Source organism: Archocentrus centrarchus, chromosome 3 (assembly GCF_007364275.1).
Source record: "Archocentrus centrarchus isolate MPI-CPG fArcCen1 chromosome 3, fArcCen1, whole genome shotgun sequence".
Classification (NCBI taxonomy): Eukaryota; Metazoa; Chordata; class Actinopteri; order Cichliformes; family Cichlidae; genus Archocentrus; species Archocentrus centrarchus.
The window spans coordinates 1,540,940-1,560,384 of record NC_044348.1 but is presented as its reverse complement, the minus strand read 5'-3'; the positions used below and the strand labels follow the sequence as shown (position 1 = coordinate 1,560,384).

General features: G+C 40.2%; 1 protein-coding gene across 2 annotated transcripts in view; it reads right to left on the bottom strand.

Moving 5' to 3' along the window:
- LOC115774196 (Golgi apparatus protein 1-like) overlaps window positions 1-19,445 on the bottom strand; it is a 28,527-nt gene that overhangs the window by 7,318 nt on the left and 1,764 nt on the right. Inside the window, exons 2-21 of one of the 2 annotated variants that reach the window (XM_030721354.1) lie at window positions 14,145-14,174; window positions 12,117-12,203; window positions 11,818-12,033; window positions 11,186-11,389; window positions 10,895-10,966; window positions 10,573-10,759; window positions 9,638-9,855; window positions 8,773-8,894; window positions 8,219-8,320; window positions 6,833-6,986; window positions 6,423-6,440; window positions 5,020-5,157; window positions 4,587-4,673; window positions 4,422-4,484; window positions 3,610-3,723; window positions 3,148-3,236; window positions 2,915-3,032; window positions 2,205-2,297; window positions 1,844-1,981; window positions 57-180 (exon numbers count right to left, since the gene is read on the bottom strand). In XM_030721354.1, the coding sequence (XP_030577214.1) occupies window positions 57-180; window positions 1,844-1,981; window positions 2,205-2,297; window positions 2,915-3,032; window positions 3,148-3,236; window positions 3,610-3,723; window positions 4,422-4,484; window positions 4,587-4,673; window positions 5,020-5,157; window positions 6,423-6,440; window positions 6,833-6,986; window positions 8,219-8,320; window positions 8,773-8,894; window positions 9,638-9,855; window positions 10,573-10,759; window positions 10,895-10,966; window positions 11,186-11,389; window positions 11,818-12,033; window positions 12,117-12,203; window positions 14,145-14,174 (2,374 nt within the window). The remainder of the gene's footprint in view (window positions 1-56; window positions 181-1,843; window positions 1,982-2,204; window positions 2,298-2,914; window positions 3,033-3,147; window positions 3,237-3,609; window positions 3,724-4,421; window positions 4,485-4,586; window positions 4,674-5,019; window positions 5,158-6,422; window positions 6,441-6,832; window positions 6,987-8,218; window positions 8,321-8,772; window positions 8,895-9,637; window positions 9,856-10,572; window positions 10,760-10,894; window positions 10,967-11,185; window positions 11,390-11,817; window positions 12,034-12,116; window positions 12,204-14,144; window positions 14,175-19,445) is intronic. The other variant, XM_030721362.1, reaches the window with a different exon arrangement.

Sequence of the window (19,445 nt, the reverse complement as noted above, 5' to 3'; positions counted from 1 at the left end):
AGGGCAGAGGACGCTCCAGTCTTTTCCCAGGATTCGGTGCGTTTCTGCGTGCATACCTGTGTTCTGTGTGATCTGTCTCTTGGTGATCATCTGTTTACACTTGGGATCCATCAGCTCACTGTTCTTGTTCTGCTTCAGACACTGCAGGACATTCCTGGCATCCGCTTCAGTACAGAACCGCTGCAGGGGAGTGTTTGTGATTCCATCAGTGTTGTGTTTTTTTTTTTTATAGATAATGAGCTCCAGGAACACACTGACATTACTACAATAAGAACTTAAAGCCACAGTTTAGCCACAGTGTGTTAAACATGTGAGTCTAAAACTGAAAGTAAATTTGTGAAGAAATATTAAGCACATTTACTCAGCCACTCTAATATTTTGAGTTACTTCATTTACTGAGGTACATTTCAGGTAGTAAAATATTCAAATTTTTACTCCTTAATGTTTTTCTTAAGAATATAGCTACTTCTTGGTTCATATTTTAGATAAAGAACATGTGATGAGATTATGAAATACAGTGCATTGTTAAAATTAAACTAGCAGGAGATTCCTGTCACATTACAGATGTCACAGTAATTTCCCCATCTGTGTATCTCAGCCAGTTAAACGTCAGAATAATTAATATCTGTTACTGCACCACAAAGGTAACGATGAGGGGAAACTCCTAAATAAAAAGAGTAAAGTATCAGAACTTTACTTTTTGTACCCTCACAAAAAATAAAGAACTGCATCTAAAATAGACGGATATAATAATATGCCAATCAAGGAAAATTTTCTGTATAATACGTACTTTAAATCATTTAATGTTAGCAGACTGAACAGTGAGTGCAAAGCTAAAAAACTCTACAGCTGTTGCTGCATCACGTCAACATACACTCACTGGCCATTTTGTTAGGTACACTTATTAAACTGCTCGTTAACACCATTATCTAAATCAGCCAATCACATGGGAGCAACTCAATGCAGGCATGAAGACATGGTCAACGACCTGCTGAAATTCAGTGAGCATCAGAATGGGGGAGAAAGATGATTTAATAGTCTTTGAACTTGGCGTGAGTGTTGGTGCCAGACAAGCTGCTCTGAGCACGTCAGAAACTGCTGGGATTTTCCCACAAAACCGTGTCTGAACCACGATTGATCAGAAAAAAAGAGAAAATATCCAGTGAGCGGCAGTTCTCTGGGTGAAAATGGCTTATTGATGCCAGAGGTCAGAGGGGAATGGCCAGACTGCTTCGAGCTGATAGGAAAGTAACAGTAACTCAAACAATGGCTTCATACAACCGAGGTACGCAGAGGAGCATCTCTGAACACGTCAAACCTTGAAGCAGCTGGGCTACAGCAGCAGAAGACCACACCGGCTGCCACTCCTGTCAGATCAGAACAGGAAACTGAGGAGGGAGGTTTGTACTGTATCACGATTTTGGCCTCGGTTTCAGAATTGTCACACCCCTCGTATGTTTTTGAGTAAGTGTACTTACAGTACAGTAATGCAGCAAACCTTTCATTTTTTACACCATTATGAAGGAAAAATACCTTTTCACTATGACTTATTTTTATTAAATTCTGCATTACAAATGCATAATGATGATGATATATTTCCTCACATATTGACCATGAATGCAGGTGCATATATCCACCTCTTTATATGAGAAAAGCCTCTCTGATTGAATCTCAGTGCGTTTCAGAGGTTCAGTACGAGTTAAAGATGACGGCTGAGATTTCAGCTACATTTAAATGTAAAACGATCACTTAGAGAACAGAAGGTCTTTTTTCTCGCACACTATCCACAGTGCTTTTCCCCCCACTATCTCTTCTCCCTTCTCCCTGCCTTTCCCTTGATCACCTTGATCATCTGCTTGCAGACTCTCATGAGCTGGTAGTCGAGCTCGGGATCGCTCATCTCCACCTCCTGCAGTCTGAAGAGCCGCTGGTGGCAGCGCTGACTGAGCTGCTTCTTCTGCTCCTTCAGACACTCGATCATCTAAGCAGGGGCAGAAGAGCAGGTGTGGGGAGGAAGGGGTAGTTGGTGGTGGTGGTGGTGGGGGGGGGGGGGGGGGGGGGGGGGGGGGGGGGACGCAAGGAGGAGGAGTGAAGATGAGAGAGATGAAGGATGGGGGAACATAACAGAGAATAAGACAAATGCCTGTAAAATTTTGGATGCTAATGAATAACTACATTTTTACATAATACTAATCAATGCCTACCTGAGCGTTACCAAAGGCTACGTTAGGACACAGACGACTGATGTCTGACTTGCACGGCTCGTACAACTCTGGTTCCAACCGAATATCCTCCGACTAATAAGGAAAAAAGGAAACTGTAGTTTTTTTTGTTATAAATCTTAACAAAACGGATTTTCAACAAAAGTTAAAAAAAAAAAAAAAAAGTAGAAGCCTGTTTCAGACATTTTATGTCTTACAATATAGTTGTGAATTATCTGGTGCTTCTTATGGTGCTTTTATGTATCACAGCTGTTCATTGTGTCTTGTTGTCTAGTTTAATACATCCTAAAAGAGCTTATGCAGACTTAGACTGATGATTAGCTTAGGCTATAAGCTGAGGCAGTGGTGTGGCATATTACATAATTGTCTCTATACACACAATCATTAATAATAATAATAATAATAATAATAATAATAATATTTTCACTTTGTTCATACCCCACTCTGTCCTGTCTCTCTCCCCTCAGCCCCAACTGATCGTGGCAAATGACAGCCCGTCACTGATTGGATTGGGTTTTCTCTGTATTTTTGTACGGTCTTTTTATGATCAATATAAAGCACCTTGAGGCAACTATTTTTTGTGATTTGGCGCTCTATAAATACAATTGAATTGATTTGTTACAGTGGGGGTTAAGTAACACTACAGCTGTGAGGCTGTCAGGAGGAAGTATGAGTGTGTGTGTGCGTGGTACCATCTCCAGCTCCTCCACCCGCAGCTGTTTACGACATTTCAGAGACACCCTCTGCTCCCTGGCCTCCTGCAGTGTGTCATTCCTGACTGTGGTGCTGAGGCAGATGACAACATCCACTCTGCAGGTTCACACAGAGAGTCATTATGTCCATTTAAATCAATTTAACTGAATGCATAAAACAAAGGCTGAGTTAAAAAAAAAAAAAAAAAATTCTCATTGTTTTAGAGTCTCACTTTTTCTTGATGTTTGGACACAAGCGCAGAACGTCCTCTTTGCAGGCCATTTTGAACTTATAGGAAAACCGGAAATCCTTCATTTGAATCTGAGAGAGACGCACAGGGAAAGACAGAGACCTTGATATTTATCACTTTGCGCAGCACCCACTCATGCGAGGACACCGGTAACTACAATTTGGTTTATGTGAAAGAAGCTGCTGATTAACTACACCTTCACATACCGATTCACATGTTCTGCAGTATTATCCTTTTTCACTTCTTACCATTATTTGTGTTGATTTCATCTTTGTTGTCACTACTGTTGCTTTTGTTATGAAGTTCATTTATAAAGTGTAACTCAAAAAACATGATGGAATATTAAAGCTGCTCTTAGTTTACCAACTGTTTGACAATAACACTGAAAATCAAAGACACAAAGCAACAACCACAAACAGATAACAGAATTTCATGATCACTCACCAGCTGGAAGTGTGTAACACCAACTACACATTTGTCATTCATCTCCTTCTGGTGTTTATTCTGGACCAAACACTCCATCAGATCGCCTGTGTCGATCTGATTATCAGCTACATCCTGCACACACACACACACACACACACACACACACACACACACACACACACACACACACACACACACACACACACACACACACACACACACACACACACACACACACACACACACACACACACAACAATGCAAAAACATTCAAAATATTTCCATTTACATGACATTCAGGGAAATAAATCATATGAAATAAAACAAATCTGAGCAACAATACAAATCACCTGCATCACAACACCACCACACTCTCATTGTTTGGTGGAACACATGAAAATACAGCCTCCAAGTCCTCTATTTATAACACAAACTTTCATAACAGGGTTGTTATGGCTGCACCATGTCTTTGACATTAAATAACAGCTTTTTTTTTAGTGCAAGAAACAGGAAGCATGCGTATTAGTGTCAGCCAAGGTATGTGTAGGTGGGAACATAGAGTGTGTAGTTATGTTTTTTGGCAAGTGTGCAAAAAAAAAAAAAAAAATTCTGAAGTGTAGAAACACACAGGAAGCAGCAGCTGTGAAAACTGAAGCACATATCATAATGCAGCCTGGGCAACTTCAGGATTTTAGGTTTGAAGACAAAATGTTTTAAAGTCTCTCCAACACAGTGTCCGCCTTACATGGTCAACTTAACAGACTTGCATGCAGCAGATTACCACCATCACTTTTTCCTCATGCATCCTATAGTACAGTAAATATGCTCACGTGGCAGTGTGCCTGGATGACGGGCTCACAGGCTCTGATGAGGAGAGCGTCTATCTGGATGTCCTGAGCAGAGAAACAGACACAAACAGATCAAAATGTGCAGGTGAGACAAGAATCACTGTTTCTCTAACAGCTCCTTCCTGGTTTCACTTTAGTTTTGCTGACCTCTGACTCCAGCTCCGTCAGGTTGCCCACAACGTCCCTGCAGCCAGGCACCAAGTCCTCCAAATGATCCTGCAGACACTCCAGCTCCTGGACCAGGGCACACATTCAGCAGCAAGCACAAAAGGAAGTATTTCAGCCACTACAGTGTATGATTACTACTGCAAGTTTAGACAAGAAGAATTGCTCTGAATAACCCCTTTCTGTGGCAACCCGTAATAAAACTCCTGCATCTATACGCTGCTTGGCAACTGAAGTTGAAGTCCACATTACACCAACTACTGTTCCAGCCCCAGTGTTTTCCAGCCCAGCATTTATGACGACACTGTGTGCACACCAAAGGCCATTTAAAGTCAGGGACTGCAGAATGGCGTTAGCCAAACCAACAGGGAAGTCTAGCAGATATCAGCAGCAGCAACAGTGGCTTGTATCTCACTTGTCCTGCATCCGTCTTCTCGCTGCACCACTTGCCGAGGTCGGTCATGCAGCGTTTCTGCAGCTCGGGGTCCAACTTCACATCTAGCGCCCTCTGGTGGAGAATCCTCTGAACCTCCACCTTACAGTCCCGAGATAACTGCAAACACACACATGCATTACCAGTCAAACGTTTTAGATGCACTCACCCATTCATAATTTTCTTCCTGTGAGGACCCATAATGACACTGTGTAGTAACCTGGCTCTGAAGCTGCATTCAGATTCAAAGTAACTGCGAGTTTCTTCCTTTCTTTTTTCCAGCAGAACTGCAAAACCCCAGCTGGCAGAGAATGCCCTTTATGGAGCATTTGCTGTTGATGAAGCTGGTTTATTATTTGTTTATTTAAATTCTCAGTCAACTCACTCTCCCTCAGGGTGGGGCTACACAAGGGTGCTGGATTTCCAGGATTTCATAGTGGTCTTTTTGATGGATGGAGTGATCATTTAATCAAACTGGACTAAATGTATTTCACAGAGGTATAAAGTGTGAACTCTATGTAGCCTACTAGATTAAAGTGGGCCTATTATGCATGATTCATGGTTAAAAAACAATCCTTATTTATCTTTACTCCAAGTGTGTTTAGCTCAGCTTGCTGCATGGCTGTGCATTTACACACACAGTAAAGCCTCTGGTTTGATGCGTGGAACAGCTAAAATGTCCCCCCCTTTCCCAAGTGGTGCTCGCTCTGTAGGTTTGCAACACATGCCCACACCATGATTACTGAGCCCATATAATCATATCAAATCAAGCTGTCGGGGGTCTTCCCTCTGATGTGTGTAATTACCAAAATCAGGGCCAAGTGGACCGTCCAACTCATTATTTTTCATGGAGAGAGTGACACACTGATTATATGGATTTTAAAGCCAGTCAAGCCTCATCATTTGAACTACTGAAATTGTGCGACTTTCTTTCCCCTTCTTTTGGAAAAAGGGATGCAAGTGAGCACTACAGTAGCAATTTGTGTCATGGGAGTTTAGGATGGTTTGTAAAATGCATGCTCCTGTTTTGAAGCCTTGGTTTTACCATCTGTATTTATCATCTGTATCTAAAATTACTGTCAATTCTGCACTAGTTTAGGTGCTTCTTGATTTTTTTTCCTCAGGAAAATGCTTGTAACCAACAATAGAGATGCTTTTCATGCTTAATTCATTTCAGCTGTGGTTTAAATTATCACAGGCCCAAAATTATTATTCATACTTTTGAATTAAAAAAAAAAAAAAAGTTCCATATAAATAAAGTTTGTCCTTAGACTGACAGACATGGAATTAAATCACATTTCTACGTGGATCATTACAATCATCATCATCATTAACTTAATCCCTCACCAGGATCAGTACTAGTTGATTTAAGTAAAACTTCTTACCTGCTTTCCTGGTTTCACCTGTTAATTTTAAAAACAACAGAGTTATGCCTGCTGCTATGAATGCTTATACAGTGCTTTTCTACTTTACTACAAGCCTTGCTCACCGAATCACACAGACATTTTTCTATACCTGAGCACTTTGTCTAACATTCACTCGCATGCACGGATGGACCGACATGCAGCCTGGAGAAGCCAGGGAACTGACCCACCGACCTTCTGATTGGTAAACGACCCGCCCTGCCTCCTAAGCCACAGCTGCCCCTAATGATACTGTTTCTTGCTCTTTATGGGAAATGACCAAATGTAACCCTGAATATAACCCTAAACCAACCAAAGTATTACTCTTAAACAGCTTAGAAACATTTAAATATCAGCATGGTCTAAAGTGTGTGCTTCTGGTGTCATCATACCCGTCTTCCCTGCTCCTCTGTGCGGTAGGCGTGGCGATAGAGGCAGGAGAAAACGGCCCCCGGCGGCATCAGCTCGCTGGTCTCGTTCCAGCCGTGCGTGTGGCAGAGGCGAGCAGCGTCAGCTTGACATTTCTTATATAGGATGGGGTCCAGCCTGGAAAACAAAGAGAGGGACCACACCCACAAATGAGACCTCCTTCTTGTTATCATGTGTCCTGCTGAGACTTTCTGCTTTTGCTGCTTTCTAAAAACAGAATTCAAGCCATTATAATTTTATCGGTTTCATGTATACTATCTTAACCATTTAAAAAAATCATCTGAATACCAACTGTGGCGGCGTGGTGTGGTTTGGGGCATGGCTGCAGGGGAGAGGTGGGGCAGTGGGTTCAGAAAGGGGGTGTCGGGGGGGGGGGGGGGGGGGGGGGCATGGGATTGATTGTGTGTTTTTGCCTTTTTACGCAGTAGCTGACAGGAGGAGAGGTGGACTGAGCTGAGCTGGATTCCTGCCAAGAAACTGAAGCATGTACAAAGTGTAAAAAGGGAACACAATAAAAGGTATTTTGACATACACCCCAGTGTTGTTGCATGTGTTCGGGACTAACCAAAGGATTTCGTGCTATACCAACCTTTCTGATATACTATACGGACAAACGTACTGGGCCACCTGCACATTACACCTACAGGAGCTGCTTGTCCATGTAAACCCATAAGCCATGAAGCTCCCAGCACAGCTTTTGTGCTGATGTTGTCAGAGGAGGTTTGGGATGCTGCAGTTCTTTCATCAGCAGTGTTGGCGATTTTTACTCACTATGTGCTTCCACACTCAGTGACCCCCGTTCATCCTGTGGCATCCTATTACAGCACCATGCTCGAATCCAGGGAGCTCTTTAGAACGACCCTTTCACAAACGTTTGTGAAGGCAGAGTGCACGGTTAGGTCTGTGCCAGATTTCGAAGATGAATATGAATGTTTTTGAGGATAAAGTCAAGTATAAAGTAAGAGACAGAGACACAATTCTGAGATTAAAATGAATAAATCTCTTTTGTTTTCTTCAGACCACCTGGAGCTTAATCTCATGACTAAATTAATTACCTTCACAGAGCCCTAATACCTTTATAATGGATGCGGGGAGTGAACTGTAGTGCCAGGGGACTGGCACTAATGGCTTTGGCTCCTGCATCACAACTCTGAGTGTGTGAGTTGCTCATTATAATTTCTACCATGCCAGGAGAGCTCTTTTACCTGCTGCTGACAAAAAAAAATATGGCTAAATAACTAACTGAAGTTAATAAAAAAAATTTAAAAAAAAGTGAACATCAGAGAAAGTTCTACTGCTGAAGAATTTAGATTTTTCACATTCTCGCCAGCATCAGAGAGCAGACTCACTTCCAGTCTCTGGATATGAAATACTGAAGCTCCAACAGTCGGTGCTCACAGTCCTCCACCATCTTCTCTGTGTACAGATGCTCCATCAGGCATGACAGGATCCTACACACCAACACACACACACAAACATATCAGTGTTTAAACCAGTGTTTATTAGGGCTGCACCCAGGATCAAACCTCAAACTCTGTTTAAGCCATTGCTGCCATAACTGTCTACATGGGTGATTTTCACTCTCAATATTACCAACCTAATCTGGTATGAAAAGACCTGTGACTAATCAGAGTCTCCTGCCACATATCTACATTTTTGAAAGCTGAAAAACAGAGGCCAAAGGAGGTGCAGGGGTCTACTTGAAATACAATATGCTGAAATCTTCTGTGTAGTGCGGCTCCCCTTAACTTCAATTACATACATCATGGTAATAAAGGTTAAAATCACCTGTTTGTCATTTACTTTATTTATCCAATCATTCTAATTAAGCTTAACGTAATAGTAGTTATGATGCACACTGCATGTACTTGTGTGTGTGTCTACATGTGTGTAACCAGCTCACATTGGGTCTCCATTGCGTATGTGTTTGCAGGCAGTCTGGATGACAGATTCGCAGGCCTCATTAAGCGCCCGGTCGATCCGGTAGTCGCCTCCTGGATCAGCAGATTGGATCAGAGTCTGGAGCTGCAGAGGGGAAAAAAAATGTTCAGAAAAAAACATTAAATGACAAGCACCTGGATTTTATTTATTTGTCTATATTTTGCTGAAAATGATTTATCTCTTCGTCAGCATGATGAACATAGTTACGGGGTATTACAGAAATACCTGTATATCGCAAAATCCTGCAATATAGTGAAAACTCTGCAAAACAGAATTAGTAGGTTTTTTTTTGTTTGTTTTTGCATTTTTGGCCACAGTGGCTTTTATCATGAGCCGAGAGAGACAGGAAATAGGGGAAAGACCACATACATATGCCGCGTTGCGGTGCGGGTTCGATTTCCAGCCTGTCGCCAATATGCCCGCGTGTCTTCCCCTGTATCTTTCCCCCATTTCCTGTCTCTCTAGACTGCCGATAAAAGCCGCTGTGGCCAAAAATGCAAAAAAAATAAATAAATCCATGACACAATGAAGCAACAATAAGTGAACTGCAATACAGCGAGGGACCACTGTATATTTAAATTTTCATTTGTTGCTGGTTTTTTTTGCTATGAAGGTAAGGGGATTCTACAGGCTAAAAAAAAAACTGACAACCATGAGAAAAACACCATGTGTTTAAAGTTAAGTTTGTGGAGTATTTAATATGGAAAAATCTGAATGTTCTTCATTAACAAAGTTTTTATATTGCAGGACATATTTAATACAGAAAATGACTGAATGACAAACTGATTAGTTCACGAGCAGAGCAGTGTCAGCTGTACTGGTCTTACAGCGTTCTGGCAGACGCTGTCGATGGCAGTGTTCCGGTCACCGCGACCAATTCTCATCAGACAGTGCAGTGTGCGGCCTTTGCGGTGCAGGCCGGAGCACTGGGCCTCGATCTCTGTCCGGCAGTGAAGGACAATCTCTGGACTAAGAGAGAAATCTTCCATCAGCATTCGCCGGTAGTCCAGCATCTCCCCCTGGCATTCTCCGCTGACTGGACGCCCTGCACAGCACAAAAGTCATCTATTACTAACACAATTAAGAATGAAAGCACATGGGATGTACATACCTGAACACCCTATTCATGACATCACTGCGCTGCAGTGGCTTGAATCATATTTATCTAATAGACTCCAATTTGTTCATGTTCACACACACTAAGGTTAATTATGGAGTTCCACAGGGTTCTGTGCTGGGACCAATACTATTTACACTATACAAAGTTAAATATGAGCACAGTGTTAGCAAATTAACATTTAGAGAGTGTGTGTGTGTGTGTGTGTGTGTGTGTGTGTGTGTATATATATATATATATATATATATATATATATATATATATATATATATATATATACACTAATATTCTAAGGGGATGTCCCTGTTCATATTTTAAATGAAGCTGACAAGAGCAATGAAAGTGCCACTTGCTGTGATTAAAACCTCCACTGGCTGATGAAGCCTGTAAAATCCAGTAGATAGTTCACAAAAAAAAAAATCCAATAAGAGGAGCATGTGCTAAGATTTTTACTGTAATTGTTATAATATTGTGGTTAGACTTGATTTATTTACATTTTAAGTTTACATTTATGATGCAGTAGTTGTGTAATGATACATTCAGTTGTGTAACATTGCGCAGAAACAACAATTTTGTTAGATTACTTGCAACCCTGAGGTAATGATCAGTTTGTCTCTAAACACCTCCTCCCTCCCCACTACTCACCGCGGTGCACGGCGGCCTCGAGGCACAGGAGCAGGTATGACAGTCGGGCCTCACGGGCTCGCGGCAGGCTGGTATCCAGACTGCAGCGCTGCTTCCTGAGGTCCAGCTTGCAGGCTTTAGCCAAAGAGTAACTGACTCTGTAGTCCTGAGAGATGAGCTTCTGACGGGTGGTCAGAGCATCACGGCACTTCAAAGGCGAAGGAGGTGAGAAAGATTGTCAGAGACCAAACACGTTTAATCCAAAACTTATCAAGTTTCATTAATCTGAATCCCACCACCCTGCCAACCACGCTGAGGAATGCGATAAATGAGCTGGTTGTACCTTTTCTGACATGGATTCTTCAAACTTGTGGTTGAACAGACACTTGTAGACTTTCCCTTCTCCTGCCTGAATCTGTGGAGAAAAATTCAAAAGGGTTTCCCCTGAGATGTTAAAGGACTGTGACTCATCCACAGACACCTTTTATAATTTGCTAAACTCTAATCTGCTTATACATTTGGAAACCAAGAGAAACCAGCTCCTGTATAATTTACATATTCTCTGAATGTATTAACTGTTTGTGTCTGATTGTTGAAAGCGTAAAAATCATAAACAACAGCAGAGTCGCCTTACGTTCTGGCAGAATCTCTCACGGTCATCTCGGCAGGAGAAGTATAGGTGTCGGTCGAGGTGGAAATCATCTGACGACAGCTCCGCCACCCGCAGGATCGCTTTTTGACACTCCTCTTTGATTGGACGAGCATGATCCTGTTGCTCCACCTCCCTCACTAACGCCTTCTCCAGACAGGCGATCACTTCACCCTGGGAGTGGACATCCTATAAAGGGACATCAGGGAATCAAGAGTGACAGCAACTGTGAAGTTGGTCAGATAGGCTGAAGGTCTTCAGGAGTGGCTCCATAGTGTGGTGTTTACACATTTACTTGGCAAGCAAAAGATCACTGGTGACTCCAGTTGGGGACACAAATCCCCCTTGAGGTTATGTCAGGAAAGGCGTCAACTATGGTCGTGTCCAGTAGTCCAAAACACAGACAGGCACTGTCACGGTGACTATGTTCATCTTTTATATACAGTCTACATGGTGTGATCCCAGTTTGATTGAATTTGGAAAAAAAAAAAAATCTCCAAAAGCCAGTAAATGAACTAAATGAACAAAAATGATTTTTTTTGCGTCCTTTTTATGATTTATTAACTTTCACAGACTTTTGATTGTATCAAATCATGTATTCTTTAACAAACACACACCTTATGTCCTGTGTTGATGCTGCCGCAGCGCAGGTTGTTGATGTCTTCTTTGCATTTGTCCATGAAGCCGCAGATCAGCCTGTAGTCGCTGAAGATGATGCTGGTCATCTTAGTGATGTACTGGTTACACTGGTACTCGCTGATGTTAACACGGTGATCCACCAGGCAGGACACCAGGTAGCCCCTCCCTCGCTCCACCTCATTACACTCCTTTATCTGAAGGTGTGGAAACATTTGACAGGTCAGACTGAATTAGAAAAACTTGCATCTTCCCTGCTGAAGGCCAAAGGCAGACTGACCTCAGCGATGGTGCTCTTGCAGATCTCCATGGCTACAGACTCAAACTTTGGATCTGTGGTCAGATTGAGTTTGTAGTTCCACAGAAGCTGATTGAGAAAAGAAAACGTGAATCAATGATGATGTTTTACATAACATCATTCAACAGCTAAACAAGTAAGTAAACTAGCAGCAAAGAGTTTGTGGTGGTCATATAAAGCATTACATGTAGTTAGATCATTTCTCTTCTTAATTTTTGGTGGCTGGCACAACTGTTAAATACTCGTCTTGAGGAAACTTGAACACTTAAGCTCACGTAATTTCTTTGTGAAGGTGATGTATAAATCAAGTCCAAAGCTAAGCCATGGCATTTAACCTCAACATTTTCACAGAAAATATTTTCTTCAGAAAGAATGACACCTTTTACAATTAGACAATCCCCATGCTCTTAATTTGAAAGTTCCAGTCAATGCCCTGGACCTTCCTGTCTTGCATTTTCCCCATTAGCTGGCTGACTATCCAGGTTGCTATTGTGGTGGTTCTCAATATCCTGCAGCTCCAAAGAGGATATCTTCCTGCAGTGGGATTTTGTCACCAGCATCTTGGAATACAGCTCTCCTCAGCAGTCCTAATTTTGGTCTGGAGACCTTACTTAATTTATGTATACGTACTTTTTAACAAACAGCATATACCCTTAACTCTACTAACTCTACATGCAGACTGTCATCCAGCACCGCCAATTTTTTTTTAAATTATGCAAAAAAAAAAAAGGTCCAATGGTCTCTTTTTCTGTTATTGATGTGTATCGCTTTCCTTTCAGAAAGGCTCCAGCTGCAGCAGCCACAAATAACAGCTACTGAGAGCCAGACCACCCAGAAAATAAGACAGAACAAGTGAGCGTGTGACATGTTAACTACAGCCAGTGCTTTCCATGCTGTAATAAAGACAGTCCAAGTGGTCCATTAGGCTTGTGGTGTTTCATAAAACTGTCTGCTGTTAATATTGAAGGTTTATCATCATCCAGAAGGCACTTTAGGAACTTTAAAAAGCTCTTAATGCAAAAAAGAGGCAAAACTCCTAATTTAAAGTTAGATGGTGGTGAAGTGTGTGAAGGTCACCAGCTGGCTGTGTGCAAGCTGAGGGTTCTTCAAAGCTAGTGTTTAGATGTGAAAGGACCTTATTACAGTCATTGCTCATGATGCGGCTTTATTTTTAATCATCTGCAAGGTCCAAATGTTTCCAGTAATGTAACATTTGGACCTTGTCACATTAAAACTACTAGCAAAGAGTTTTTGGTGGTCATATAAAGCATTACATGTAGTTAGATAAAACATATTGCTTTAATGCAGTTCTGTTACACCACTATACAAAGATATATTGAATCATATTAGTATGTTCAGAGTGCTTTTTAGACAGGTACTGTATTAGATTCTAACTCTCTACTGAGAAACTTTTCAAAGAAATATTACCAGTCCGAGTTTACAGCAGCACCTGTGGCCCTGAGGCAATCAGCAGACAAATGTACTAGCATGCATAATGCTTACCATGTTCATGCTTTTATATTAATGCATATGTATTTTAATATCTGCTAATTAACTTGCTCAAATATATCTATACAGACACATTTGACATAGGCAGTCATCTAAAGGCACTTTATATTGTAAGGTAAAAACCCTACAGTATCAGAGAGAGAACTCCCTTATAAGGAAAGCACTTGGCAACTGTAGGGAGGAAGAACTCCCATTTACCACAAAGAGATCTCCAAAACCAGGTTCAGGGACCAGTCGCAGCCATCTACTGCGACTGGTTAAGGAGTGAGAGGAAAGGGAAGAGAGAGAAGTATAGAGAGATAAGCAGCAACAAATTACAGCTGAGGTAGTTGGACTTAACTTTAACCCAAACAGATCTGCTAAACATTTCAATTTTGGCCTGAAAGCATTAGCCGAGTATGAAAACTTTCTGATTTTATATCTTTCTCTCACGCTTGTACGATTTGATTTAGAAGTTCAGGGTGAATTTGTGTTTGTGTGTGTTTTAAAGGAAATACTCACATGGTTGCAGTCAGGAGCGATATCAATTTCCTACAGAAAGGCAGAAAGGGAGAAATGTGAATCTTTAGTGGATTTAAACATCTTTCAACCCTTTAATCTATGCTTCCATCACAGATATAGAAATACTAACTTGTGTAAGAGGAACCTTGGTATTTTACAGCAATGTTGCTTTGTGAACAACACGGTGCAACAAAATGCGATTTCCAAGTTTGGCACCACGAGAACCAAAACCAGCTCTGACAAACGTAAACTTTCAGGCAGCGTGAAACCCAGAGACACCACATCAGGTAGGAGGGAAAAGCACCCACACCTGAGTGTATTTCTTTGTGCAGTGAATGCACTAATTAGATTATAATGAGATAGTAAGCATATTCAGAGGTGTCTGAAGGTTGAACTTGGTTAATAAACCAACAACAAGACTCATCAGAGAGAAAGCTAGTTCTGCCTTACTGAAACCCTTTAAAGTTGTTTAGCTTGTTGGCAAGCAGACCAGTTTGCTAAGGCTAGGTGAGTATATGCAGTTTCCAGGTTTGTGTGTTTCCAGGAAAATGTTGCTGATTTTCATGGTAAGTGAATGAGTATGCTGAAGACACAGAAGTCAATGATCTGTAAACCCTCAGACAGATCTACAAATGTCCTTCCTGAACCTGGCAGATACAGGATTGTTAAGACTGATACAGATATTTGGTGACTTTGGTGATCTGATATATTGGCCAATGCTTTCTCCCCTCATTCAGACACATGAAACAAAAAAGATTTTCCTAACATTTGTTACATGCATTTATATTTGAGTCCTTACTTATATAGACTCAAAATTATATTTTAGCTTTTCTTAAATGTACATTTTGGAAAAACTCTTCACAATTTAATTAAAACTTTTACGGTAAGGCAGCATTCTTCTATCTGTATATAAAATGATTTATTGTTGCTATCTAACTAACTAATCTAATGTTTCTATGTTTGTTTTTATTGAAAAAGGAACAACTGTATAGTCTGTGCTCTTCTAGCTACTGGAATAAGCTGTCACAGTACGTTGTGCTAACACTAGCTTACAGTCAGTTAATTTTTAGATGGTTTTAAAGTTATTTTTAAACAAAGGATTTTTACCACAAAAAAAAGCACCTTTAAGCTAAATTTTTCTTTTAACTTCTTTAAAACCAGCAAAAATGTTTTTGCAAAACCAAACTGTAAAAACAATGGAAAGCCGACTGATTCTCTTACTAAGAAATGACAAACTAGATCTCTTGCTCCATGATTAAATTGATACCAGTCTTTTTGTGCAACTGTATGAGACGGAAATTACATAAAGTGCACTTTGGTCACTTTAGTTTCAAATGAACAGCAGAATGGGCATCAGTTTAGCTCAGTGGGTGAACAGGGACCCATATGCCCCAGCGCCCCGGGTACGAGTCTGACCTGCGTCCCTTTGCTGCGTGACCTCCCCTGCGCTCTCGCCGCCTCCTTCCTGTCTACTCTTCACTGCTACACTGTCCTGCAAATAAATCTTTAAAAGAATGGTAGAAAAATACCACCAACACTGCCCTAAAGCACCGAGCAAAGTATGTTTTTTTTTCTCCACAAGGCAGCAGTTTAATACGAACAAAGCAGCAGAAGCTCTTCATGGACTCGCCCACAACATCCTTGACTATCAGAGGAAAGCCAGCATCAGCAGCTCTTCTTACAGCTCCACATCACTTTGCAGCAAAAAGACATGAAAGCACTTTGTGATAACGCTGCTGTGCCCACGGGAACAGAGACAAAAGGCCTTCTTCTGACTTTAAACTCTCATTTCCACTAAACGTTTCAGACACAGAGAAATTAGTGTAATGAGGATACAGACCCTTGGTGGGTTCCTAGATTTAAAAAAAAAAAACGACCGTTTTGTTAAACTATGAGTTATTAATTAATGTGTTCCATTCACATCAAAGGCTTTTGAAACACGACCATATTAATCATCAAGATTGATCAAACTGAAGTAGTGAGGATACTTGTCCCTTGGTAAGGGGTTGAGAGATGTAACACATCTGATGTAGAGTTGTATGCATACAACTCTACACATGTATGTTTAAACTGGGCTGCCTTTTATCTCAGAATAAGTCATTCAAATAGCTATACAGTATGAAACTGGGAGAGATGGCCCACTAATTTCACTAATTCCCTAATGCAAGTTTTTAGCCACCTTTCAGTGTGTTTACACTTAGAGCCTCAAGAAGAAATGAGAACTTCTTGTCATCTCAGATTGTCGTCCATCCTTGTCAAGTTTTATTTCCCTTCTTGTAAGATTTCCCTACTGTTTTTGTTACAACTGTTCTCAATTAGCCAACTCCTTCCCCTTGTACATATAACTCCTGTGCTACTCTTCCCCCCCGCCAGCTTGTCTTTGCACTATTTATCTCTGAGAATGGGTCTCTGCCAGTTTTCAGTCTCTGCCTTTTACCTCCCTGTGCATGACCGCTTTTTGTTTTAGCTCAACACACACGACACAACAACATGCAGCCACGTGAAAAAGAAAGTATGATTTAACAGCTTCTAGAACCACATTGAGCAGCTATAACTTGAAGTAATCACTCATATTTATCATGCTAACAGAGTCCTGTAGAAGTTTTTTTTTTCTTTCTTTGCAGTTCCTCTGAGCACTGCGTGGTCTAACCTTGGAGTATTTGCTGAGACGTTCACTCCTGGGAAGATTATGGCACTGTGTTAACACACCTGAATGCTCCAGAACGGCAAACTGCCAAACTTCTACTTTTATAGAGGTGCTCACACTTACTGATGATCAGTTAATCAAGTGCATTTGATTATCAGCACTTGGCTCCTACTTTCCCTCTTAATTCCTTTGGAAACAGTAAAAAGTGTACATAGTTTTGGTCTCATGACTATATGCAGTTCATCCCTACCCTCTCACAACTTATAGAAGCGTACCTGCAGCACAACATATGTGACAGATAACCTGTTGGGTAATGCTTTTATGATTTATCAAGTCTCTGGCAAAGTTTTGGTTAGGGGCATAGGCTTATTTAATTTAAAGGAAATACCAGTCTGTCACAAAAACATAATTACTTGGTAAAGGTTAGAGGTGCTTCATCATCAACTTCAATAGAAACAGTTTGAATCATATATTGTTTTATTGACCCGTCAATCCAACCCAACCGCCTACCTATGCTTTATATAAAAAAATCACCTGACTTCTTCTGATCCTGTCACAATTCCTATCAAAAAACATATCACAACATTCAAGTGTATCAATATTTTCTTATATGCCTAGTTAAGTACTTTGAGACTATTTATTTTGGGAACTGGTAGTATATAATTAATATTGAATTTAATAGAATTACCTCAAATTAAATATATAACTAACTGAGTCATGACAATCTCCTTGCGTCCTATAGAGCTATTTTTTTAATGTTGGACATTACATTTAAGACAACGTTACGAGTGTATAAGCAGAAACCCACATTAAACCTAACTGCAGGACTGCGACTGCTCACCATAGTTAATATTTGTCAGAATGATCCAGTGACCACGGCTCTAGAAAAACCCCTGGCTGCTTTCACAGTGACTTGCAGTTATTTCATAACTGTGTTGCTGTTTCTCAGACATCCATCAGCTGTCAGATTTCAGGGCTTACACCACCACAATTAGTTCTCAAACTGGTTGTACTGAAAGCTCGTGCTGCTCAGCTACCACTCTTACTGCCACTCCGTGTGTGCATGTTTATCTGGCGAAAAGCCAGATTTATAAGAGCCATTTACCTCTTTGGGAGGCCACAGCTGTTATAGAGTCGAAGCAATGTAATTATCTCTAAAGAGGGCATCGCTTAGGGCTGCTAGAGGAGTTGTGATTTTATATGTGTGTGACTTTATGTGTGTGTGTGTGTGTGTGGCTGATGTCAGCATGGTGAAAAAGAAGGGATGAAGTTAGCATGATGATTAAATAAAGCACAAGGGAAATCTTTCAGGGACAGAACAGCTTGTGCATCCTTTCAACATTGGTAAATATTACGTGTTTGTTTGCTTACCAATGTAAAGCAATTATAATTTCTCCTAGGCTTTTTATATTAATGCTCTTATATTATCATCTATTATCGGTTTACATAGAAACAGGTACTTGTGGGTCCCACCCTTCAGGAGTTATACTGGTTGACTGATATATTAACAAGCACCTCCTGCAACAGGGTGAGGTCAAAACAAAGTACCAACTGTGTATCTGGAGTACTGTGAAAAATTAGGTTGGAGCTCTTGCTGGACTGACACTGACTGAAACTATTAAAAGAAACTCTGCTGTCACTGCGCAAAATAAAAAACCCATCAAAAATAATCCTATTGCACTTACCAATGAACACATCGTTTTTTATTACATCTTATATATTTTTTATATATATATTTACCTATAGAAGCATATTCAGAGCAGAGAAGTGTCAGGGGTCAGAGGTGAAATATATATATATATATATATATATATATATATATATATATATATATATATATATATATATATATATATATATATATATATATATATATATATATTTTTTTTTTTTTTTTTTCCAAGGTGTTCAATGCTTATATATGATTTAAACATAAAGTAAACTGAAGATTAAAAAAAAAATCTAATTTCTCCAGTGAAATCTGTATTTTTAACAGATCAGAATCTTGAACTATATGACTAATGGAACAAATTCCTTATAAACTGGATTCAACCTTTTTGTTTGTGTTTAACTTTCAGTGAACTCTGATATTTAGGTCTGAATTTGGGCAGCTGGATTTTTATTTATTAATTTAAGCTTTTTTCATCTTAAATATTTAACAGAATTGATCTAAATCTGTGAGCCCAAAAACACCACAAAAAAGAACCCTAGTAAACTGAAATGGTTTGGTTTTACAAGTAAATATTTCCACATCCCTTCCAACTTCCTTAAGATCTTTCAGTATTACATTGCTTTTTACTACTAGAGATGTGAGCTAGTATAAATAAAGCATCTTATCTGGCTCAGATTAATGAGTAATCCAACCCCGTTAATAAAATTGAAATGTGTGTGTGTGTGTGACATAAGTGGACAGATTAAACAGGTTCAGCAGCCTTGTAATCAGCACAACTGATATGTTTTCTCTCCAGATTTTAGTCCAACTTTCTAAAGCAAGGTCAAAAAGTAAATGCTTGCGATATAAAGAAAAAACAATCATCACGAAGGAGTGAAAAAACATCCATCACAAGCTCAGGTGACTCCTTTAAAATAGCTTTTTATACCCAAAGATATTCAATTTGAAATTACATGAGAGAGAAGAGGAGCAGCAAATCCAG